The sequence below is a fragment of the Eulemur rufifrons genome, chromosome 10 (genome assembly GCF_041146395.1).
Source record: "Eulemur rufifrons isolate Redbay chromosome 10, OSU_ERuf_1, whole genome shotgun sequence".
Lineage (NCBI taxonomy): Eukaryota > Metazoa > Chordata > Mammalia > Primates > Lemuridae > Eulemur > Eulemur rufifrons.
The window spans coordinates 25,703,953-25,730,609 of record NC_090992.1 but is presented as its reverse complement, the minus strand read 5'-3'; the positions used below and the strand labels follow the sequence as shown (position 1 = coordinate 25,730,609).

The window sequence follows — 26,657 nt, the reverse complement described above, 5'->3', positions numbered from 1 at the left end:
TTATAAATTCCTGAGCACTTTTTCTTCTTCCTCCTCATCACTGTCAGTGACGTTGACTTGCTGGATGCTAGGGGGAGTTGACGTTGGGGCTGTGAAGACATTCTCCAAGGCTCCGATGTCCAGCGGAGGCATGGGGTTTAAGTACTCCTCCTCACTGTGGCCGTGACTGTTATAGTAAGCGGTCCCATCCATGCTCTCACAACTCCGAGAATCTTCGCTGTGTGTGCGTTCGTCTGGGTAATCTCTAAAAGGATAGTCTCTGTTTAAAGCTGAAAACATAGCTTCATGTTTTTGGTACCTGTCCTCATAATAACCAAGGCATTCTGGCATTGAACTTGGAAAATTTCCATAGCCAAAGGGAGGCCGACTATAAGGGCATGTGCTGTGGTAGAAAGACACAAGAAAGGAATTAGCTCAGACCTTGTCCACATATTGTCTTGCATACAGACTAACTGAGCAAGTTAACTCCATCCTCTTTGAGGCCTGGAAAGTCCCAAGATCCTTTCTGCAAGCACTTCATGTATTCATCTGCTCTTTTCCCACTGCCCAGTCTCCACCCAAGGTAAAAAACAAAGGAAGCTTGTGACTGGAATCCTCACCAGCACTGTTACCTATTTTTAGCCTCAGGCTTCTTACCTTTTGACAAGCTTGATGAAGAAAATTGCTTATCCCAGCCTTTCTCTCATGATGCCTCATATCGTGTAAGGTTTTGGAAATGCAGGTATGTGCTGTGCTATGCTAAGAATTGACACTTAGTGAACAATGCAACAACTGTTTTTGTTGGTATTTGAAAGGAAGCTCATGCGGAGAAAATGTATAACTGGATTGAAATCAAGAGTTTCTGAATTATTGGGGCTCTGGAACAGAGGATAACAACTTCTTAATTGACATTCAATAATAAAGTAAATTAAAAACACTCTTACTACCAGAAAGATTTAGGACTGATATTAAAATGTGGTTTTAAAATTATTTTTGGAGTGCAGGAATGTAAAGAATTGAAAAGACTTATTGCAGTTTTACAAACTGATGATTTTGTTTAAAAGGCAAATCCAAAATTCTGCCATTTGCAGGGTGCAGTGGTTTGCACCTGTAGTCCCAGCTACTTGGGAGGCTCATGCAGGATGACTTAAGCCCAGGAATTCAATGCCAGTCTGGGCAACCTAGTGAAACGTTGTCTCTAAAAAAAAAATAATAGTAATAAAACTTTTAAAAAGACTAGACCTCAAAAATCTGCTACTCAAACCTACTTGTCAATTTTTTTTTTTTTTAAGGAACATTCTCCCTTTTAAAGGCACAGAGGTATGAAAAAGTCCAACCAAGAGTTCCCTGGGCTCATGGACTCCATCTAGTGACAGATGACATAAACATAATGACCACACTTAGCAAAATTTATAAGTTGGGTGTTTCATTTCATGCTTTTTTTTTTTTTTTGAGACAGGATCTTGCTGTGTTGTCCAGGCTGGTCTCAAACTCCTGGGCTCAAGTGATCCTCCCGCCTCAGCCTCCCAAAGTGCTGGGATTACAGGTGTAAGTCACGGCACCCAACCCCTTTAGTTCTTTGTCCATGGTTTCCTTTAGCTCTTTGAGCATATTTAAATAGTTGATTTAAACTTTTTGTCTAGTGAGTCCCGTGTCTCAGCTTCCTCAGTGATAGTTACTATTAATTTTTTCCTGTGAATGCCATACTTTCTTGTTTCTTTGCATAACTTGTATTTTTTGTTGAAAATTGGACATTTTGAATATTATAATGTGATGTCTCTAGAAATCAAATTCTTCCCCTTACCCAGGGTTTGCTCTTAATGCCTATTTTGGGTCATATTTATTTGATTAGTGATTTTTCTGAACTATTTCTGTAAAGATTGTATTTTTTTTGTCATGCGTGGTCATTGAAATTTCTGTTCCATTAGCTTAGTGGTCAGCTAGTGGTTTGACAGAGATTTCCCTAAAACACCTAGAGACAAAAACAAAACCAAAATATTCTCTCCTGGTCTTTGCAGATTGGCTCTGAGTTGGGGTGCTCTGTCAGTGCGTAGCCAGGCTATTTGCAATTCTGCCTTAGCCTTCACTTCCTGCTTACACAGGCAGAGGGGAAAACACAGGGTCTTCTCAGGTGTTGTCCGAGCATACATCTAGCACTGGGCATGTGTGTGACCTCCTGGATTCCCCAGTATGCGTGGGAGCATTTCAAAGCTCTATTCCCCCATGTATCTCCTTCCCCAGTTTCTTCTAAGCTTTTATGTCTGTCTGCTGCTTGCCCTGTCTGTTGTCTCTTATCTTGAGCAGCTGAGGGTAGTGCATGCCTTTAGATAATTTCCACAAACACCCGTGGGAAACCACTCCAGCCCCAAGAGAGTTCTGAGGTGGGTGAAACAAAGGTAAGCCCCTGAGCCAGTTCCTCACAAAGCCAAGACAGGTCAAAACGCACAACCACAATGCTTTGAGAACAAGGTCTGTGTTGCCTCCTCTAGCAGCAACAAGCCACACTAGGGACATGGGCCACTGTCCCCTTGGCCATTGTCAAACTGGGAAATGGGGGATGGTAGGCAGGTAAACAAAACTGCAGAACTCTCACCACAATTTAGCAGATTCATTCTTCATTAAGCACCTCCCCCAGATGTTCTAAGATTTTTACTAAATTCCAGAGTTCCAAAAAAGTTGATTCTGACAGGTTTTGCCAGTGAAGGGAAAGATTCTTGGAGCTCCCTATTCCGCCACTCTCAGTGACATCCTACCTCGACAAAATTTTGTAGTTTTCAGAGTGTAAGTTTTGCACTTCTTTTGTTAAATTGATTCCTAAGGTTTTAAAAATCTTTTTGATGCTATTATAAATGGAATTACTTTCTCAATTTCATTTTCTGTTTGCTGCTAAATAGAAATGCAATTGATTTTTGTATATTGGTCTTATATCCTGTAAACTTGCTGAATTTGTTTACTATTTACAATAGCTTTTTTATAGATTCCTTAGGATCTTCTACATGGAAGATTATGTCATCTGCAAGTAGAGATTTTTTAATTTCTTCCTTTACCACTTGGATACCCTTTGTGAACTAAAATAAAATTTTAAGGCTCACCACCCCCCATTGGCTGACTAAATGGACCCCCTCATGGCCAAAAGAATATCCCAAAACTAAATTGCCTGCCAGGAGGAAGGAGGTCAGACATGCCTTATCATGCCCCCCTCCCTTCCTGGGGACATCTTTTATAACCCATTAACAGGCCTTAGGATATGCAAGACAAACCTACAGGTCCTCAATTTATACAACAAATATATGTCCGGTGGCTTATCTCTGATAAATAGCTTCTATGTTAAAACATTCCAGGTCTTTAGACAAAGCTTCATGTCTTTAACCAATTACAAGCCAAAGAATCTTTAAACCCACCTATAACCTGTAAGTGCCACCCCCTCTTCAAGATGGCCAACCTTTCTGGGCCAAACCAATGTATGCCTCCCACGTATTGATTTATGACTTTACCTGTAACCCTGTCTCCCTGAAATGTATAAAACCAAACTGTAACCCAGCCACAGTGAGTCCACTTGCTCCGGGTCACAGTCCTCAAATTTGGCTCAGATTAAATTTTTTTAAAATTATTTTACAGAGTTTGGCTTTTTTTCCATTGACACTTTTATTTCTTTCTCATGTCTAATTGCCCTAGATTAAACCTCCAACAAAATTTTGAATAGAAGTGGCAAGAACAAGACATTCAAAATAAAGAAGTATTGAATTTTGCCAAATGCTTATTCTGTGTCTTTTAAAGTGATCGTGTGATTTTGTACTTTATTGTATCATTGTATTATTCTATTATTATAAAATGGTATATTACATTAATTGACTTTCAGATATTAAACCAACCTTGTATTCCTGAGATAAATCCAACTTGATCATGGTGTATAATTCTTTTAATATGCTGTTGGATTTACTCTGCTAGTATTTTCTGAGGATTTTTGCATCCATATTCATAAGAGATATTGGCCTGTAATTTTTTCTTCTTGTGTTGTTTTTTTCTGGTTTTGGTATCAGGGCAATATTGATCTCATAGAATGAGTTGGTAAGTGTTCTCTTTTATTTTTTGGAAGAGTTCGAATCTAAAGTGTGTCTCCTACAAATAGCATATCATTGAATCTTGATTTTTTTAATCCACTGTGGCAATATCTGCCTTACGATTGTTTAACCATTCACATTTAATGTTACTATTGATGCACTTAGATTGATGTCTGCCATTTTATTTTTTTGTTTTCTATGAACCCTCATATTTTCCTTTTGGTCTTCTATTCCTTTTTATTGCTTTCTTTTGCTTTAAGTGAGAATTTCCTAGTGTAACACTTTAGTTCCTTTAAAAATATTTTTTATTTATTTATATATTTTTTAGTTATTTTCTTAGTGGTTGCTCTAGGGTTTACCATATACACCTTAACCTGTCAGAATCTACTTCAGACCTATACTAACATAATTCCAGTAAGATATAGAAATGTTGCTTCGATATAGCTCTATTCTCTCTTTCCATTTTTATGCCATTATTGTTATACAAATTACACCTATATATGTTACAAATCCAATTATATATTTTTGTAATCATTACCTTATATAACTTTATGTCTATTAATTAGACTGAGAAAAAGAAAGAACAGCAAGTATATATTTATGGAGTATGTTATATTAACCTTCTTATATACCATTTCTAGTTCTCTTCATTTGCTCCTGTGAATCTAAGTTACAATCTGGTGTCATTTTCTTACTCTAGAATGACTTTGCTTCTTCTTCTCACCTCCTTTGTGCTGTTATTTCCAAATATATTACATTTCTATATGCTATAGGCCCCCCAAAATAATTATTACATATTGTTTTATACTAATGGTTTTAAATCAGTTAAAAAGCCAGAGAAGAAATACATATTTATACTGTCTTTTTTTATGATTACATATTTACTTTTACTGGTACTCTTTGTTTCTTTGTTTGAATTCCAATTACCATTAAGAGTCACTTACTTTTAGCCTAAAGAATTTCCTTCAATATTTCTTATAATGCAATGTTAGCAATGGATCCTCTCAGTTTTTGATTATCTGAGAATGTCTTTGTATTGCCTTTTCTTTCTTTCTTTTTTTTTTTTTTTTTTTGAGACAGAGTCTCACTCTGTGCCATGGCTAGAGTGCAGTGGTGTCATCATAGCTCACAGCAACCTCAAACTTCTGGGCTCAAGGGATCCTCCTGCCTCAGCCTTCCAAGTAGCTGGGCATACAGACGTGTGCTACCATGCCTGGCTAATTTTTCTATTTTTAGTAGAGACAGGGTGTCTCACTCTTGCTCAGGCTGGTCTCGAACTCCTGAGCTCAAGTAATTCTCCCATCTCAGCCTCCCAGAGTGCTAGAATTACAGGCATGAACCACCACGCCCAGCCTTGCCTTCATTTTTGAAAGCTAGCTTCAGTGCATATAAGATGATTCTTGGTGGCTGGCTTCTTTCAGCACTTTGAATATGTATTCTGGCCTCCATTGTTTTCAAATGAAAAGTCAGCTGTTAATTTTATTGGGAGTCCTTTGTATATAATGATTCCTTTTCCTCTTGCTGCTTTCAAGATTTTGTCTTTGGCTTTCAGCATTTTACTGTCATGTGTCTAGGTGTAGATCTCTTTGTACTGGAGTTTACTGAACAACTTGGATATGTAGATAAATGTTTTTCAACAAATTTGGGAATGTTTCAGCCATTATTTCTTCAAATATTTTTTATGATCCTTTCTCTCTCTTCTCTCCTTCTGGTACTTCTATTACGCATACACTGGTGTGCTTAATGGTGGCTCTGTTCTGAGGCTCTGTTCAATTTTCTTCATTCTTTTTTTTTTTTTTTCTCTGTTCCTCAGATTGTGCGGGGAGTTAGCTATGTTCCCAGCAAAAAGCGAGTCCCTCAGGCAGGGGTTGTCGCAAAGGATGAAAAAATAGTAGGAAACAGAAATAAAAATAATACACAGAGGCAAAAATATAGTTTATAAAGAATAGATTTATGAAAACAGGTAAAGGAGGGCACTCGGATGTCCACACGACTTTCCCATCAATCGTGTGGCCCAGACTGAAGTTTTACGTCAGCATTTGTAGATTCGGTGATCGGTTGTCAGGGGTAACAGATTTATATATTAACAGGTGGTTCCGTTTAGGTCCAAAGTCTTCCAGATCCCTAAATTAACTCTATGTGAACAAATGGTTACAAAATCTTTTTAGGACAAACCTCTAAGTTTTAAGATAAAGCTATCACTTTAGTAAAAACAGAGACATTGTGGCTCTGGTTATTGTGTATTATGACAGAATTTTCAGAAGTCAAGCAAGAGCTCTCCCTTATGCTAATTACTTTAACCACATGGGTCCGTCTTGGGCCATCTCGGGTGACATGTCTTTATTGATCAGCTCCCATCCCATGGCTCCTTGCAAAACCTGCTTTGTCATTCAAAGTAGGTGAAAACCACATGCTTGAGACTGCAGTGTCACCTTGGAATGCAGCTGCTACTGACCATTGCGATGCCCTCCTGAGGTGAGGCAGCTTTTGATATGCGAATTAACACGTTCACATTTTCCTTCAGGGCAAAGCCTTGCAAAACTCCAGAGATCATTTCTGTCTCTAAAAATATAGGGGGCATTTCCATAAATCAATATTTCTTAGGCTCAACAAGATTGCATACAACCTATCAATCTATCTTCAAGCTTGCTGATATTTTCTTCTACCAGCTGAATTCTATTGCTGAGCCTCTCTAGTGAATTTTTCATTTTGGTTATTGTTCAGTTCAATTCCAGAATTTCTATTTGGTTCTTTTTATAATTTCTATTACTTTATTAATACTCTATATTTGATGAAACATTCACCATTATAATTTCCTTTACTTCGTTAAGCATGATTTCCTTTAGCTGTTTGACAACATTTTTAAAAGTTTTGAAGTCTTTGTCAAATTCAACAACTGGGCCCTTTCACAAGCAGTTTTTGTTGCCTCTCCTTTTTGTTTTACTGTGTATGAATCATACTTCTCTGTTTCTTTGCATGTCTCATAATTTTTTTGTTGAAAACTGGACATTTTGGATAATATATTATGGCAACTCCGGATAATGATTCTCTCTCTCCCTCTCTAGGGCTTGCCTTTGTTGTTGTTTACTTGTTTGTTCAGTGACTAGGCTAGACTATTTTAATGAAATGTATCTCTCCTGTAGTGTGAAATCTTGTGTGTCACTCCTTAGAGGGCACAGACTTGGACATAAATACAGTCATTGTGGGATGACATTGGTTTTAGCAGGGTTCTTTCTGACTGCCTTTTTATCTGATGTTAAGCCATCTGCATCATTTAGTATCACACCAAACTGTTAGCCTTCACTAATTACCAGGTAATTGCTCTATTGCTTTCAACAATGTCCTGGGGCACAAACTGCTTCACAGCCTGATCCAGTTATTAACAATTTCAGGCAAGACTGAGTTTCTTTGAGGTCTTTGAGATTTGTTCTGACCCTGAGTGGCTATTCTTAGCTGTTTCCCTGATTTCTCTGGTGAATTAACTGGCCTACGGTTAGCATGTTACTCTTAATTAAGAGGAGCCACCAGCCTCCTTTAATTTGCTAACCACCAAAATCTCTATGGGTTTTGAGAGAACCTTTAGGCTTGAACTTCCCCACACTCTGTTTCAAATAAGGTCAAGTTCCTTTGGAAAGAATTCTCTCCCTTGGCAAAACACCTCCAGTCTTCTCAGCTTGCCTCTCTCTGCATAGAACGTCCTACAAGTGACCTGGGACAAAGGTGACTGGGGTCTCAGAATTCTCTGCCTCTGATCCTTGGGGATGAGCTTTTATCCTATGAGCAGGGGCCAGCTGAAAAAAAAAGGGTCCGCAACCTCTTGGTCATACTCACCATCGACTTAATCTCTTAATCTGAAGGGGATGAGAAATGCTGCCCCTCCCTCTGAGATACTATATCCCTTGATAAGGAGCTAAGGGGAGAGAGCCCTGTCTCCTTGGCCATACCTTTCAGAATGGGGTTTCCATCAAGCTGAACTGGCGGTGGGGGTAGAGGGTGAAGTGTATAATGGCTCAAGTGTCAAAGACTCCCGCTGTTCTTAAGTTTTAGGAAATCTTCTTGCATAAATGTTTCTTCATTTGCTATATGCCCTTTAAGACAATTTCCAGAGACTTTAATGGTTGGTTTTATAAAATAGTTTTCACCAGCTATACTTTTTGCTAGAGAGTGGGTCCATGGAGCTCCTCAAGCTGTCATCCCAGAAATGGAACTTCTTCTCACTTATCTTTTTAAACATTTGATTCTATTTATATTCATAGAGTTTTGTTCTGGGATGCAGTTACTTGGAAACAGTTTGATCCTTTTAGGTCTTGCTTTTAAGAATTCTTAGATGAGACCATAGCAACATTTGGTCTAGGGCTATCTGAATTGAAGCAAGACCCTTTTGAGGACTCAATACTCCATGAAACATTTTCCAATCTGGTTGGTGGGACTATTCCCAGCACTGTGTGAGTGCCAGGCACTGTTTTCACTAATCCTTTCAGGTGGTTCTTTTACCAGCTTTGGGTAGTTTCCTCAAAAACATGCACTAATCAGTATTTCACTGAATACTCAAGAGAGACCCTACATTAGTGTCTGGAGTTCCATCTGTGTACAGCTCTCTTCTCTCTGATATTCTTATCCTAAGAAGTCTAGCAAATTTGGTCTCACTGGACTTTCAGCTCTGTCTCAACTTAGAAATTCCGCCACGATATTCTTGTATTTCTCCTTCCTGCACAGTGGTTTCCAGACCAGTAAGCTGAGAATTGTAGGGCTCACCTCATTAGCTTCCCATCACTCAGGGATCTCTGTCCTTCATTGCCTGATGTCCAGCATCTTGAAAATCATATTTTCATATATATTGTCTGGTTTTCTGATTGTTTCACAGGAGAGGTGAATCTAGTCCCTATTACTGCCTTTTGTCTGGAACACAAGTCCTCTTTAATTATTTGAAATATTGATTTTTAGTCTCTTCCTGATTTTCAATTACCACAAATTCTTGGGATGTTAATCCTCATTTGTAGCATCTACAGACTCCTATTCTTAATCTTTTCCTCATTTTCTGTTATTTTTTAAAGCTTTAATGACCATTCCCCCATCCCCACTTTGGAAATCCTAGGTGGCCTCCTGGATGATGGAAGTGTTCCTCTAGACCAGGTACCCCAGATAATTAATGTTGTATGCTAATTTCTCAGCTTGGAAATGTCTGCATCAAGTGGATAGTGTGATTTTAGATTCTGAACCAGTGTGTAATTCACCTTTGAATTTTGATTTCTAATGGAAATCACATAGAGCCCTGGGTAACAACAAGTTTCTCTTTGTGTTTTATCCTGGTCAGTGACAAAAATTTTCTGTCCCTTTTAACAAGGTTTTTTGAGGGTCCCGGCTTTATGGAGAGGTTTTAGTTTCACTCTCCACCTTGAGTATGGCCAAGACCTCATGTCTCTTCTCCTTACACAGGCATTAAAACCCAAGTTCAGACATTTTTTTGTTTGTTTTTAGAGAGACAGTGTCTTGATTTGTTGCCCAGGCTGGTCTCAAACTCTGCCTCAGGCTCCAGAGTAGCTGGTACTATAGGCGTGTGCCACCATGCTGGGCTTAAAACCTAAGTTTATAACCACTGAGACTAATTTCTGAATCTGAAAACCATCTCCAAGACCACCATAATTAGTTTTCAGCTTGTTGGTCATTTTGGGATCTGGGGATTTATTTTCCTTTCTGGAGTATTCAGCTAGGTATTAAATTGTTCGTATTTAAACTCAACATTTCTTGGTAGTTGCAGCAGCAGGTATTCTATGTTAACTAAAGTCTATCATGTTTTGGGACTATAAGTTTCCCTTCCCCATAAAAGTTTAGGCAAAAGTTTGTATATGTATGTAGATATGCATTATTATGAGAAAAGTCCATAACTTCATTCAAATTCTTAAATGGGTCTGTGACCCAAAGGTTAAGAAGAATTGCTTTTAACCTTTGATCCATTTGCCTAAAATTTCACAAGATGCCATTTATTCCTACATATCCAGGAATTCTTTGAGCTTACCTTCCCTACCATATATATCTAAGTATATTTTCTTTATATTTTAAGCTAATAAATCCTCATTTGTTTTTCATATCCTTTCTACATCCCTAATTGCAATAGATTTTTAAACTTTTCTCTTTATTCAATGGTCAAGAAAGTGACAATCCCACATAACTTCTTTGAATATGAAAGTCAAAATATATTTCAAGAAGAAGGAAAAAGAAGGGGTGGGGAGAAAAGAAGAACATAGAAAGACAGTGTTTCAATAAACACATTATGAAGACGGTTAAGATTTGAAGGCAGGAATAAGATGTTAGACTTCAGAGAGAGGGATCAGCACTTCTGAGTGTCCATCTTTTTATAAAATGACTCCTTGATTAAACCACCTACACTACTTGGTTTTTACTGTACAAACACAGGGCAAAATGGACTGTTCGGCAAACACAATTTTTTAAAATAAATAAATAAACCTAAATATATACATCCACACACAAAATATTTGTATATACCTCAAATGTCCATTACAATTATGGTATTGAAATAGTTGGATAATTCAACATATATATGGAGTAGGTTAGGAAAGAAATACTCTTTATACAAGATTCCATTATCAGCTGGAAGAATAGAAAAATTCAGAATCAATTTTCTCATTTAGCCAGGCTAAATTTTACTGAAATACACTATCTAGATAAGCATAAATAATTATATTATCCATTTCCTTGGGAAAATTATCAGACAGATACAGGTAGAAATCAGAAAAACAAATGAAAAATATTATAATTCACAAGAGTGCTCTTCTATTTTGGAAAACAAAATAGCTTACTGTTTATAGTTGACATGCTGCTTTGATATTCTTAAAAGAATTAAAAGTCAGTATAATATTACTTATACATTTCATTTGGTTCTTTCAATAGCATTATTATTAATTAGCAATAGCAGTATTAAAGAAAAAGGTATAGTTTCTGTCTTCTAAGAACGTACTTTCAAGAACTTCCTTTGAAAATGTTCCTTAAGGTGTCAGATGATTTGTACATGAACAGCCAAATCCTAGAAGCCTTGTCATGAGTGAGAAAGACAGACTTCCTATTTCATATGTAAGGAAGTATTGCCTGTCCCAAAGTCCACTTGACTACATGAGTTTTCCATTCAAAAGTACATATTTTCCATATGATTCTCTGCTAGCAACTAACAGCTGCCAATCAAGAGGAGCCATTATATTAAGAAGTCTTACCGATATAGTAAAAAAATATATATATATGGAATTCAAAATCACACAAAGCTTTCACTATTGGCTCTGCCATTGTGTAACCTTGCTAAAGCTATTTAACATACGATCAATTTATTTATCTGAAAAAGTAGGGAAGTGTTATACTCAAGCCATAAAATTGTTGTGAGAATTCCAAGTGAAAATGCCTAGCTCTCAAAATACTAAAAAGAAGAAAATAGAACAAACAAACAAAAAGCCAATAACAGCTAGAGTAAGACTGTGGAACACAGCCCATTTTGACTCTTTTTCTCCTTTCCTGTAAGCAAATACTGTCCAAGACGTTCCTGTATTACAAAATTAATTATGTAACAGATTAAATTTCTACAATTTTAGTTATTGACCTGAAGGTTCTAAGTAGGGCTAAATGTTCCCAAATCTACTCAGCTATTATATACCATCTATATTCTCAATACTCTTCCTATAGCTAGGAAAATTCTCCAAAACTCCTATACAATCCTAGATCCGGACACATAGCAGTGAGAAGAGATTATCAACCCCTGGCCTTAGGAGTCTCTTCAAGTTTGATCCCTTGAACTAAAAATAGTTCTGAAAGCTGCAAAAGATAAAAAGTGTAGAGTCTACAGGAAAAAACAAAACAAAATAAACCCTAGGTAGCAAAATCTCCCCTTCACCTGAGCTAATCCCCCAGTTCCACTTGATCCTAGGACTTGAAAGGAAGCAATCCCATTATGAATTGAAGCAACACAATATATACCTCAAAAGTTGTTTCCTTTGAAAAAGTTCTAGTGTTCAATAGTGCAATAGGGCAACTATAGTTAACAATCATTTATTATATTTCAAAATAGCTAGAAGTTTTCAAATGTTGCCAACATAAAGCAATGACAAATGTTTCAGGTGAATCATGTCCCAATTATCCTGATTTGATCATTATATATTATATGCCTGTATCAAAATATAACATGTACTCCATGAATATGTACAACTATTATGTATCAATAAAAAATTTTAAAAAAAGAAAAAAGTTATTTCCTTTGATGAGTAGGTATGCCCTAGTGGGTAATGTATTTAGTTTCTAAGTAACAATAGAAGATTGGTGTTAGACACTTAACATTTCAATCTCAACAGGAACCATCTTTTTCTAAACATTTAATAGTAATTGAAAAGTAGAGGCTAATACCACTCTATCAGAATGCTTACAAAAGAGTTAAATTCTATCACTCCAAAATGAAAAGTTACAAATTTGTTTTCCTAAAATATTTCCCTAAGAAAATCAATCCCTTTATTGGTAATTTACAGGGGAAATTTTCTGGTTTGGTAAAAAGGGCGCTAAGAGAGTGTGTAACTTTTAACTAGTCATTTAACCTCTCCTTAGACCAAGTGCCCTCCTCTGTACCATTGCTATTCAAAGTGTGGTCCATAAATCAGCAAAATTGGCAATCATATGGGAGCTTGTTAGAAATGCAGAATATCAGGTGTACTATCCCCCAGAATAGGATACTACTATACCCCAGACCTAATAAATCAGAATCTGCATTTCTAACAAGATACCACATGATTTACATACACTTTAAAGTTTGAGAAGCACAGCTCTACACAATAAGGGGATGCAACTAAGTGATCTTAGGTCCCTTATAGTTGCTTTGCATGAAAAATAATATCTGACAACATCAGGGCCTATATTCTCATGTGGCAAGAGTCGCCTAGAGCTGAGTTAGGGCATGCACTCTTTCCAGCTCCCCTAGTCATGATCTGGTCCCCCCTTCATCTATTATCTTAACTGCTTGGCTCCTATTCAGCCTCTAAATTAGAATCCAAGCAGAATTGAGGAAGACCCCTTTTCAGCAAAAAAAAATTGACGCTTTCAGAGGTAAAAATTGATTAGCTGTATTTTTAGGAGAAAGGAAAAAAATTTTTCACTTACCTTGATGGGAAGTAGTGAGGTCCAGGTAGGAAGTAAGGGTGATGAAAAGAGAATCTCGGTGGTGTTCCAAACAGAGTGGCTGGATGGCCAAGGGGAGGAGGCTGGTAGACATGCGAGTGTGGAAGGGGAGGAGCCTGGGGGATTGGAGCACTTCTGGGACAAGTGGAAACGCTGGAATACTCCTTGGGAGGCTGGATGGTCGAGGTTGCAAATCTGGCATGGGCAGTACTTGCACTGGTTGAAATCCTGTTGGTGCTCTCCAGAGAGACAGGGGTTGGTCTCTTCACAGAGTGACTGGCTCCAGAATGCAGCCGATGAGTGTCCGTTTGGGAAGGCCCAGCAAAACGCTGGGGTGGGAGTGCTGGGCGGAGGGGCAGACTAGGAGCCTGGACGGCGACCTGGCCAGTACTGGAGATGCTGGGCTGGAAAAGTGTGATGGGGCTTGGGCGCTGGACTGCAGGTGTGGGCAGCTGGATGGCAGGTGGGGCTTCACCTTTAGAAATAAAAATAACATAAGTCAAGAATTAATTGAGTCACTCCATGTTTTTTTTTCTTTCAGTAAAATTTAATAAACTGTACAAGCAGCGGCCTTCATTAACCCCGTTACTTAATAGCATCATCATATCAAACCACTCTATTTCCTTTACAACATTTTGAACAAACTAACGTCATCTTCTTTCCTTATTTATTTACATTATTTGTCTCTCTTTCCCAACTAGACTCTAAGTGCCATGAGAAGAGAGACCTTTTCTGTTTTGTTCACGGCTGTAATCTCAGGGCATGTAACATTCCCTGCCACAGAACAGGCTCTCAACAAATATATTTTGGATAAATAAATAAATGAATAAAATTATTGATCAATAATTTTAAAGAATGAATGCATACAAATGCTGGTATGCATACATACATGTTTCTAAAACAATAATGTGAAACTACTGACAGTAGTTACCTTTAAGAAGCTGTCATCTAGGAGAGGGAGGGGATAGGGCAGTAGGAAAAGCTAGAATTTCATTTAATACCTACTATTTGAATTTTCTATTTATCTAAATATATTAATTTTATATTTAACATTAATAGGGGTGCCAGAGTAGTAGTATAGGTCATTTTTCTTTTATTTTGTAAACTTCTCTATATTAAACTAAATTATAAATGACATTTAATTTTTTAGTTAGGAAAAACTTAAGGAAACAATTAACAAAATTGTTTCACTCTATTGTATTCAATGTGACTACAGAAGGAAATTTCTAAGTGGCACTAGGACTTGCCACAGACCAACCATTTGTGACAGATATGAAAGGAGTAGTATTGCAACATGGCATGGTGGATAGGACAGAATTTTTAAGGGTAGATGAAACAATTTGGCTTTATTTTTCTATTCCTGAAGAAGACAGAACTGCTGATTGAGTTACTGAGTTATCCAAATGACAGACCTAGCCTAAATTTAACTAAACTGTCCTGAAGAAATACAGATAGACGCTGTAGCAACAGAGTCATGATCCAGTCTATTCTGATAGTTAGGTGTCTGTCAATAAAGAAGATGCAGGCTGGGTGCAGTGGCTTATGCCTGTAATCCCAGCACTTTGGGAGGGTGAGGAGGGAGGATCCCTTGAGCCCAAGAGTTTGAGATCAGCCTGGGCAACACAGTGAGACCCCATCACTACAAAAAATAGGAAACATTAGCCAGGCATGCTGGTGCACACGTGTAGTCCCAGCTAATGGAGAGGCTGGGGTGGGAGGATCACTTGAGCCCAGGAGTTCAAGGCTGCGGTGAGCTATGATCATGCCACTGCACTCCAGCCTGGGTGACAGAGCAAGATCCTGTTTCAAAAAAGAAAAAAAAGAAAAAGAAAGAAAGATGCAGTCCAAGAACAAACTCTGTGGTTAGAAATGTCTCTGTCAGAGGCTGAAAGAAATGTGGGTCGTCTTTCAGCCTTATCCATGTAAGAACTCCCTCTCCTTCCATCTCTCCAGATAAGGCAGATAATGCCCCTCCTAAAGCCGGAAGTAGGGAATTAAGGGCCATATCCCTCTGTTTCAAGATGGCCTCTGACCCAATGAAGTAGAGGAATGGGGTGTAAAATACAGCTGTCCCTTCTCAGTTGATGAGGTTACATGGACTATCCCTCCCTCCCACCTGTAAGGCACAGGCCCTCGTTTGGCCTTTCCTGATTCATCAAGCACAAGGTAATTTCCCTTCTCCATGTTCCCTGAAAATCTTGTATATCTATCACTTATCATGAAATAGTGTAAATCTCTGTAATTATTTGCTTGTATGCCACCCCCACCACAATCACCAAATTAGGAGCTTGAGAGCAGGAACTCTCAATTCCTTTTTGTATCCCAGTATTTAGCACAGAATCTGGTTAATAAAAATAGTTAAGAAAAGTATGAATGAATGAAAGAATGAACTAACAAATGAGCCTATAGCAGACAGTACTTCTACCACTGATCTGCTGTAAGGAGCTATAAACCTCCTCTAAACGACAATGAAGCCAGGCTGACCTGGAAATTCTGTCAAAATTTTATTACTGGGATTGTCATTGTACTCAAGGCATTTGCTGCAAAAATCTACCTCTGATGGAGATTTGTTTTTCCTATAACCCAGTATGAGGAGCTCTTTGGTCCTCAGTAAAGAAGTATAATCTTCCTAGGCAAAGGAAAAATAAATTAAAAGAGCCACACAGAACCACTGATAAAGATTCAGTTGCTGAAGAAGGAAGGGACAAATCTTTTACCAAATACTCTTTTCTACAAAGATCTTCCTATAAAAGAAAAGGTGGCACTTAGGCACAAGGTGGTGAGCATGCATTCATATAACTCAACAAATATTCATTAAGCAACTAATATGTGCCTGACACTGTTTTGGTCTGAGGTAAAAAAAAAAAAAAAATTAGATACATAGATCTTTTATAATATTTATCTTGCAAAAAAAAATAGAGACATAGAGAATTATATGGAAGTATAATGAAGATGTACTAAATGTCAAAATTCAGGTTGCTAAACAGGAGGTTAAAGTCTGCAACATCCAGTTAGCTCTGATAAAGTGTCAGTGAATAGGGAAGACTTGTGAAAACAGCAAAGCTCTAATGTATCAAACTGTAGATAAGGGATGGTAGAAACTAGTCAGACACCTGTTTTCTCTACTTCTAGCACACAGCTGGATTACATTTCCCAGCCTTCCTTGCAGTTAGGAGTGGCCATGTGGCCAAGGGCTACCCAATAAAATATAAGTAGAAGCAATATGCATCACTTCTGCGACAGAGACTGACACATTCAAGACACACATGATCCTCCATGCCCTTTCCCCTTTTGCAGGTCTATGCAACCAGTACAGTGGCCTTGGATGCCACATATAAGAGATAGCAAAGCTATAGGGTAGAAGAAGCCTGGATCCATAAATCACCTTTTGGAAGAGAGCCGTCTACCAACCAGAAACATCCATTTTGGACTTCGCTTGAGTGGAAAATAAGTTTTAATTGTGTTTAAACCATTATATTTTAGAACTGTTAAAGCAGCTAGCATTATCTAACCATTACATGAGATAAAGAGCAGAATTTTAGATCCATAATATAGTATGACAAGGACAAAAGAAAAAATAAAAAATTGTAAATAGTTTTAAACAATTCCTGCATAACTCTCACCCATCCACTCCCAAAGAGGAAGAATCCATTACACGTGCTGAATGGATGAAGGGCGCAACCGGGCTTTTACTGTGTGGCTGGGATGAACAGTGAAGGAGCAGGGAATGGCAGAAACTGAGGACAGACCAAATTTTTCTAGAAGAAAAAACATTATAGAAGTAATAAAGACAGGAAGACCAGCATGTGGCTGGGGAGAGAGAAAGGAAAGAGAAAAGAGCAAGAAACAGAGAGACAGATGGGGAATGGAGAATTGGGAAGAATAGTTAGGCAACTGCTAAGAAAAGTAGGGCTCTGGGCAGAGACAACAGTAATGAGGAGCCCTAAGAAGAGTCACTGTGTGTTGAACCATGTGATTACTCTGTCCCTGCCTCCTCAAGAAAACTTACAATGAAGAGCTACATCACTTTCCAAGGAATTTTTAAGCCAGATTTAAGTTTCTTATGGACATAACACTCTACTGAAATGGACCCAAGGCTGGAACAAGAAGACCAGCTTTTTGGATTATAACAGTATCAGAATCATGGAAGTTTTTGTTTTGTTTTGTTTTAAGCAAGAAGAGGTGGGTAAACTAAAATGGCATGTCTACTACCAAAAAATTAAAATAGTAGTAAATATTTTTTGAACTAAAAATTTATAGAAAATTTACAGAAAAGTGAACGATGTCAACTGAATTAAGATATAATAAGGAAAACCAATTTCAGGCTTGAGAGATAAAATGTAGAACAACAAAATAATTGAACCAGAAAAATTCATGTATGTACAAAGTGACATTTAAAGGCCAGGCTAAAATATATATAGCTCTTACAAAAGTTCCAAAAGCCTTTACATGAATTTGAATACTAATATAAAATGGGGATAGTAGCATAAATGGCATCAAAGACGTGGTCAAAGATATCTAAAGAGAATTATGGACTATCATCCTATAAGCACTTTCAGAAACTAGAAACAGAAAAAAACCTTGGGATATGGTATCAAATACGAGAGACAGAGTAAACATAATGTACTGGGCATAAAAATTATACCTGCCAAGAAAGGTACTATAGATTCTATCAAAGAAATAGTAAAAGCAGTCATATTTGTATCTATCATTTCTACAACTACCTTCTGAACTCTTAGATGGCAGAGACAATAAAAACATTTTTATGTTTTGATCCTCGTAGAGGTTGGCTCATAATATGTACTTAATAAATATTAGGTAGTAGAGGCAGCAGGTAGGCAGGCATGCAAATGTAGCACTGGAATGTTACTCAGATATATTCACTGAAACGGGAGAATACCAAATTACACTGCCAGATTTCAAAAAGATTGACTGCATATCTTAATGGGCTAAAAATGTGCTGGGAAGATTTGGTATAGGACAAATGACTGATTATTAGAACAAACAGGTTTACTAGAATACACAGTAAAATGAAATAAGCTTCATTGAAAAAAAATATGCCTCAAAATTGGAAAGTTGCTATCGCTCACTGGCCAAATCAAAGAAAACCCATCAAAATCTTGTCCAAATGTCACAAATCAGCCCAAGTGTGGTAAATCAGACACAAATAAAAGTTAGGCAGTCCAAAGGAAAACTGAAGGAGCCACATCTGAGAGGCCTCACAGCCAACACTAACTGACACTAAATACTTTAACAGAAAGAAGATAATCAATGGAATTTAGTCATTACAATATAAAAGGCAACTGAAAACAGAGACTCAATAAATCCCTTCATACTAAAGAAGATCTTAAGATTTCTGAACCCTAATTAATTTTCAAAGCAGATAGGTTAAGAATATTAGATCAACTACAGTACAATGGCAAGTTCAAAGAACATTCTAATCCAAATTGACAAAACAAATATGAATAGATCTTAGGTGGCATTCACCTAACAATTGTAAAGAAACTCAAGGGTAGAACTGAGAAAACATTAGATACAGTAGACACCAATGGTCCCTACCAGAGATTTTTGGAAAATCAATTTAACTTCCAGCTATTGGAAGTGGTGACCTTAAGAACTGTAGCTTGGTGAGTGTATTTTCTACACCTGAAAGGGTGGGGAAATCTATACAGTATCATATTAATGCACAAAGCTTGCTAGAAAAAAGAGAGCAAATTGTTTCTGTAAGAGAAAATCATACCTCTCTACCTTGATATCTTTCTTCCATGGGAATAAAGCAAACATGCTTGAAAACAAAATTATCATAACTTTATATTTAGAACATAAAATTCATTGAAAGAAATAACAGGGCTGGGTGCGGTGGTTCACAGCTGTAATCCTAGCACTCTGGGAGGCCGAGGCGGGAGGATCGCTTGAGGTCAGGAGTTCGAGACCAGCCTGAGCAACAGCGAGACCCTGTTGCTACTAAAAAATAGAAAGAAATTATATGGACAACTAAAAATATATATAAAAAAAAAAATTAGCCGGGCAGGGTGGCGCATGCCTGTAGTCCCAGCTACTCGGGAAGCTGAGGCAGGAGGATTGCTTGAGCCTAGGAGTTTGAGGTTGCTGTGAGCTAGGCTGACATCACAGCACTCTAGCCCGGGCAACAGAGTGAGACTCTGTCTCAAAAAAAAAAAAAAAAAAAAAAGAAAGAAAGAAAGAAAGAAAGAAAAGAAAAGAAATAACAAAGTAAGGTATAAAAATTAACATCTGCAGATGATAAGAGATTAAAACCATGATCCCCCATAGGATTTGTGCTATAATTTGTCCTTTTTTTTTTTTTTCCTTTTTTTTTTTTTTCCAAATAGCAAAAGGTGAGAGTGCCTGACTGTGCTGGGAGAGAACAGGACCATAGGATCAGCTTTCCGCATCTTTCTCTTTAGCCTAGACATCTCGAATGTGGCTTTATTGCTATTGATTGCTAAAATGATACATAAAAAATACTGAAAATGCATAAGATTCTAAGAAGTCAATTTGCAAAACATCTAAACCTCTCAGCTCATTGGGGTAGCTTTATTACCAGAAGGATCTGAGCAGGCAGAAATTGGAAAGAACAGTAGTTTTAAATAGTTTTGTTCTAATAGTTTAAGACCAGGGATAGCAAGTATCGAATGCATAAAGCTCTTCCTGAAAGATGGTTAACATAGGTTCTTGTAAAATGATGGATAGCTCTATAACAAGTTTTTAAGTTTTTAAGATACTAGATTCTCAATTTTTTTTTCTCAAAATTGTTGAACAGGAATGTCGTAAAGAATTGATAATGGAGGAGAAATTTAGGGAGAGATAATATAATGAATCAAACATTTGGTAGAAAATAGTTACTTCATTGCTTTTCTAGAGCAGTGAGAGAACAGTCTTAACAGATCAGCATCATTACTAAGTTCCAGGACAGGATGCCTCATACTCCATTAGCAAGGCATTCTTTTATGTTGATAGTAAAAAGACACTCCTATTTCCTATTGAATTACCTCAGTCATTTCCTGCATTATCTGTCTAATCTATGGGCTCATCCTGATTTGCTTAAAAGGTCTGAGGTTTTAGACATGGATTATTTGCTACTCTGGCAAACCAACTTCTTTGATGTCTACTAAATTCTTCCTTTTCCTATTTAATGTCCTCACTATCTCTCATCTTGATTTTTTACCTTAATATTATTGTTTCAAATTCTTAACTCTAATAGGAAGAAAATTTCAACTTAAAAGGTAAATTTTCATGCAGTTATGAAAAAATAATAATAATCTACAATAAAACCAACTCACCAACTGGATGAGTGATGGTGTTCTGTAGGCTGGGAATTACCACAGAGTAGGTAGGTGAGCGATAAGGATAAATTGTTGTAGGATTTGTAGAGATGATATTCTCTGTGGTACCAGAAAATACATTGGAAACACTTAGAGGAAAGCGTTTTCGCTTCCCTGGACGAGGCTGATAAACCCAACCTATAGAAGAAGATAAACTACTTTTAATATAAATGTATAGACCCTATTTAACCTTTAAATAGTTCTTTTCATACTAAAAATACAAAGCACTTCAAAGTTTTTTAGAAAATAAGTTATGATCTAAAGTATCTTTTGCAGCTCTATGATACTATTTCTGTGAATGACTCCACTGTGTATTTTAACATACAAATCCATATAGCTCCTAACTTGTGGCCAGTGTTTTAACCCATAACTGAAAGGAAGATCAAATGTCTTACCTCCAATGACACATAACTGAATCTGTTGTAGAATCAACATCAAAGCCATTGAGCTTGGATCCCAAGCCTTTCCTCCACCTATAAAGCAATGCCTCACTATGACATTATTCATCTCCTCCTGTTTCCTCACTTTCTATAAGGCACAATTGTTTATATCTTACAATGCGATAATCACTAATGACCAGTCACTATTTTTATGCCTAGTTCAGGAAGAGTCACTTTCCTAGACTTGGCAAGCTCCAAGTCCACAAACAACTCAATTTCCTTCCAAAGTCAGAATGGTGGAGTTAGGGCAATTGTAGCCACTGTATAACTAACTGGAAGAATCACTGGTTCCCTATAGATGCTGCCTCTGATCTTCCCTCCTAGAATCTCTCTGCTCATATTGCAGAAAAAAAAATTTTTCCCCACCATACACAATCGTGTTGGCCAAGTGCTGTGCATTTTCCCAAGCTTAATCTCAATGTCCTTACTGCTGGAGAGGAAACGAGACTCATTTTATACTATATTATAATGGGGATGAATCTATCAATCACAAGGCAGGACTATGTTCTGACCACTGTGTAATATTAAAATGGAGCATGGTGTTAATCCTCGATTTTCATTATCTTTAAGTGTATAATTCATATCTTTTTCTGTTGCTATGATTTTAACACTTCTAGTATATGTAAAATTATAGCCTAGAACTCTGAAGATTTACCTTCATTAAATTTCTATTTCTGTATATTTAATCAAAATCACAATAAAACTGTATGTCCCCTGGTTTTTATTAGTTGGTAAATATGAGACCAGATATCCCCTTACTTGGTTCTACTTAAGGAAACTTATGCCCAGTATCATTTCAATCATTACTATAATATTAGTCATTATTTTCTTTATTGCACATATTAGATTAGAAAAAAATTACACATTTTTGTCTTTCCATCTCAACCTAACCTAATCTTTATCTAAATGAATTTAAAAGAAATTTAAAAAAAGGCTTTGTTCATTTCATTTGATTACCAGGAAATTCCTCTCTGTGCTTTTCTTTAATCTTTTGTGCTTCATCATAATAGGGTTTCTTTTGTTCTTCACTAAGTTTGTTCCACTCTAACCCGAGCTGGACACTGATTTCTGCATTGCTGGCTGCTGGGTTAGCTTTGGCTAGTGCTGGCCGGTGGATCCTTGCCCAAACCATAAATGCATTCATGGGTCGCTTCACATGACCATTTCTGTCCTTACTGAAGGGAGTATCTGGTATTCCTACATGACAAAAATTAAGAGACTAAATTAATGTGCCACACACACACACAATTTTAAAGTGAAGTGCATCTCCATCTATACTTATTTTTTAAATATCTGGAGAAAATATACACTTCATGATAGCCAAAGAACTGCCAATATTCCAGAATTCCTTATAACCCCTGAACTCAGCATTCTAAACTGTAGTTTAGAATGACTCCTTTTCCTCAAACAGAATAATATTATTGAAGATATTATGGAAGTTATAATGTTGAATACACAGTAAATTGCCGGCTTATTACTTCTTTGAGCTTTATTAATATAACAATAATTAACATTTATTAATAGTTTATTTCCTACTAAAAATATTCTATCATTAGGGGGCAAGAACTATGATTTATTCATGACTATAATCCTAGCACTAGGTAAGTGTTCCCTAAATGTTTAAAGGAACTCATTTACATGGTGATGATGTGTCCTTTCAAGCAAAAATACTTATAATATTATATTAATGATACTATATTGGTTGTATTTCACTGTGAAGGTGAAGCTCCTACCAAGGTAAGTCACCAACACTAGTTCCATGTCCTGGGAGAAAAAATAAGAGAAAAATAATAAAAGTGGCTTTTTGAAAGTCACAGAGCCAGATGAAATTAATAAAGGAAACTGGCTAAATTCACATTTCTTACATGATTCATCAAAAATAGCTGTCTATAAAGTTCTTATATTGCTTCTTTTAGGATTACTTAATAATCCTAAAAGATTTTTAAAAATTTTTTTTAAATGCTAAGGATGAAATATGTAATATAAAGAAAGTAATTTCCTTCTTTTAGAAAATGAAAACAAAGTCTAAAACTACCAAAGATAAAAGCAATGGGGTAGAGTGGAGAGGATGAGTCAGTAAAGAAAATAAGAACAAAAACAATAAAATTAATGAAAATATGAAACAAAAGATTAATATGACTTTCCAAGACATTCATTGGCAGTATTCTGTCTGAACTAAATCTTAAAATAAGAATTTGCTAACTATATATTTAGCATATATATTGTAGTTGTTACTGACGTAACTATAGTTATTTCTTTAAAATAATTTTTCTAACTTATTCTACAATATTTTCATTTTCAATATTTTGTAAGTCCTTAGTTTTTAGAAGGAATATTAAAGTGTTACATTTAATCATGTATTATTTTCTCCTAGCATTTTTAAAGATGACCTCTATAACTGACATAAACTTTCCCGTTTTATTATAACTTTTTTCATTAAACACCATTGCTGCTTCTATTTCTTGATACATGTAAAAGTATTGAACTACTTTAATACGATATTTTAATCTTCATTATTTGTAGCATATAAACCTAAGGCTTTGTGTTGTCTAGCAAGAATATTTCTATTTTTGTGTATAAAAATTAGTCATATCTAAATCTCATCATTTACTGGGACCTAAAATATAGATTTTTAAAAAATGTTTGGTAATCTTGAACGTTAGTGTATTTTACTGGTATATGTACAAGTCAATCAGAAGTGATACCTGTGCAGACTTTGCCCTGAAAAGAATCAGTTCCATGATTTTATTTTTCTAGTTTAGGCTTCTGAACTGCTGACATGTCAGCTATGGGGCAACATAGACGAAGTTTTGAAAACCAGATATCCCTGCTGTCTAATACCTGCGTCTGAGGGAAGCACGGTCAGTGGGACATCTTTGGTTTCAATTTTTACAGAAGGCTCCAGTAAGGATTGCATTTTAATAGGCACTGGTGTCAGGGGGACCTTGGTCAATCTTATCAGCTCTGAAGGTGGAGGTCCCTGAAATTGGATCCGGGCCCCCGGGGGTACGGTGTGGAGAGTCAAAGGGATCCTGAGGTCTTGCTGGTGTGGCCCAAAGGCGCTGGACGGCTGGGCCAAGATGACCTCCTTGCTGCCATGAACCAGGCCATTGGCCGCGGGCTCCGTGCCTAGCCTGCAGTCCTCGCGGAATCTCTCGGGCTCCTCCATTTTGATGATTTCTTCTCGGACAGTCGCCAGGTTTTTGCCTTCATTGCCTTTCCCCGCGTCCCTCATGATCTCCTCTGTCTCCAGCTTGCCCTTCTTCGCGTCCCCGCGGCGGCTGTCGAGGGCCGGCCCTGGGCCTTCCACCATGGCCGCCCTGGAGACTCTGGAGCCCGCTTCGACGGCCCTCCGAAGCGCCACTCCCGACGGGTCGGAGCCGGGACCTGGCTCCTGCTTCTCGACCGTAACGTGCAGTTCCTGGGGCTGCACCGGGTACAACTCGGGCCTGCAGGGGGCGCCCTCGGATGCGAGCGGCGGCGGCAGCAGCAGCAGCTCTGGCCTCAGCGACACTAGCCGCGCCTGCGCGGGCGAGGAAACAGCGCTGTCGTCCCGGGCCTGAGGCAGTGGTGGCACTGGCGGCAGCAACAATACCTGTTCCGGCTTCACCTGCAGCAGCCGCCGTGCCATGGGCTGTACGCCCGACGCCGGGGCGTCGCCGCAGGACGAGGCCAGGGTCGCAATGGCGGCCGCGCACGGGGCGGGCGGCGACTGAGGTGGCTCGACGGTCGCTGCCCGAAAGGAGGTGCCTTCGACCGGCAGCGGGGGCGGAGCGGGACGTAGCGGACGCGGCGGGGTCACCCGTGGCAGTTGGCGCGGCTGAGGTCGCGGCTCTGGCCTGGCTCTCTCCATGGGGGGGAGGGGGACGCCCCGGCCTGTGTCCCAGCCGGGATTGTGAGCTCAGCCGTTCGTTGGCGGCCTTCCCCCTCCCTCTTTCGGTTAAGACCCTTCTAAGGCCTTTGCTACCCAGAACCCTACGCGGTTCAAAACGCAGCCCTCCGTCTCAGCCTCGCCCAATCACAAGCGTCCCTGGACCGGCCTGCCAATCACAGGTGCGTTCTCTGGCCCCTCGCGCCCTCCGCTCTCGCCGCGTGCGGAGCCTTCGAATCACCCGCGGTGGCAGGGGCTGCGGCGCGTGTTGGCCATTTTTCCCCTCTGACTCTTCCTCTCTTCCGGAGTTCTCTTCCGGCCGTTGTCCTTAGTTACCCCTCCCCCGCCCGGAGCCCCCCGACAATGGCGTTGCCCTGGAAACGGTCTGGTTCCATGCCAGTGACCTCTCAGGGATAAAGTTGTGAGCTTCTTCCTCCAGCTGGGGAACAGGGCGTTGTGCACGCGCTTCGCGCAGCTGCAATACACGATTGGCCCTGAGCATCACCAGGAGCTTGAGGTTTTTGCCAAGGGGGAATGGGGCAAATTTTGCAACTTCTCAGTAACCTCGTTAGTTGATCTTGCTCGGAAATGGCTTTGACTTTTTGCTTTTACTGTACTAGTTAAACTTTCCATTAATCACCAAATTCATCCACTTCTTTAGTTGTCCACTGCCATTACCCTTTTCCAAGCTTCCGTCAACTTTCACCTGGGTATTGCTTTAGCCCTGTAAATAGTCTCTCTGCTTTTCACACTTGTCATCCTACTACACTCCAGCTGCCAGTGATCTTTAAAAAACACAAATCTAGTACTGTCACACCCCATTCTCCTAGATCTCCGTGGTTCCCCACTGACCACATGACAAGGGTATAAAATTCTTGTCAAAACCTATCAATCCGTGAATACCTTGGGCTCTACTTACTACTGTTCCTCACCACCGTAACCCTGGCTTTTTGGGCTGCAGCCACATTGGCCTCATTATTCTATTTCTGCCTAGGGCCTTTGATCATGCCCCAAATGCTATTCCTTCCCTTGTGTTTTCTTACATCCTCCTGCTCAGTTTTCAAAGTGCACATCAACTGGCACTTCTTCAGAAAAGCTTCCTCTGACTCTGAAAATCAGGTCAAATCTCCTTTATCTACTCATCACTTCATTTAAAGCACTTAGCACAATTCATAATTATATATTTATTTAAGTAATTATTCTACTCCCTTTCCTACTTGACTATAAAGTCTTTGAAGGCAGAACTGTTTATGTTTTGCTCATCATTGAATCCCCAATGCCGGCCATGAGTCTGGCATATATTAGGTTATTAAGTACGGAATGTCCGATTCCCTTAAGTACTAAGTTTGACGGTTGATATCCCTGATATTTCACTTTGACACTTTTTTTTTAAATTGTGAAAGTACATCCTTATTCTTTCAAACACACATTTTGGCTTGTGATTATCTTTAAGATTTTTTTTAGAGAAATTTTTGTGAAACCATGGGTAAGTCAAAAATTGGTGTTATTTTTTAATATGAGTTTAATCGTGGAACCAGTGCAACACAGACAGCTTGAAATGTCAATGAAGTATTTGGGAAGGATATGGCTAATGAACGCACAGTATGTGGAAGGTTTGAGAAGTTCCATTCTGGTGATTTTAATCTTGAAAAGGAGCCATGTGGGTGATCTGAGACCAAGGTGGAGAATGATGAGCTGAAAGCTGTAGTGGAAGCAAATCCATCTCAACCTACGCATGAATTAGCAGCAAGGTTTGATGTTACTATTCCAACAATATTGGACGATTTGAAACAAATGGGCA

The 26,657-nt window shown here is 38.4% G+C and overlaps 1 protein-coding gene across 2 annotated transcripts; it reads right to left on the bottom strand.

Moving 5' to 3' along the window:
- On the bottom strand, positions 1 to 25,023 carry SOX30 (SRY-box transcription factor 30). 2 transcript variants are annotated; one of them, XM_069484303.1, is made up of 5 exons: positions 23,827 to 25,023; positions 21,943 to 22,182; positions 20,504 to 20,683; positions 13,185 to 13,677; positions 1 to 382 (listed from the first exon to the last, which is right to left on the bottom strand). In XM_069484303.1, the coding sequence occupies exons 1-5, from the start codon at positions 24,836 to 24,838 to the stop codon at positions 1 to 3; spliced, it is 2,307 nt and encodes a 768-aa protein (XP_069340404.1). In that variant the 5' UTR covers positions 24,839 to 25,023. The 2 variants fall into 2 exon arrangements, with proteins under 2 accessions (XP_069340404.1, XP_069340405.1); XM_069484304.1 differs by lacking the exon at positions 13,185 to 13,677 and having other exon boundaries at positions 264 to 382.
- Positions 25,024 to 26,657: the final 1,634 nt, after the last annotated feature.

Excerpts from the sequence above, each read along its gene's own strand:
- SOX30 (XM_069484303.1), bottom strand. The coding sequence starts at position 24,838 with ATGGAGAGAGCCAGGCCAGAGCCGCGACCTCAGCCGCGCCAACTGCCA. Across the intron at positions 22,183-23,826 it reads CGTGCTTCCCTCAGACGCAG|GAATACCAGATACTCCCTTC; the intron begins GTATTAGACAGC and ends TTTGTCATGTAG. Across the intron at positions 20,684-21,942 it reads GCACAGAGAGGAATTTCCTG|GTTGGGTTTATCAGCCTCGT; the intron begins GTAATCAAATGA and ends CTTCTTCTATAG.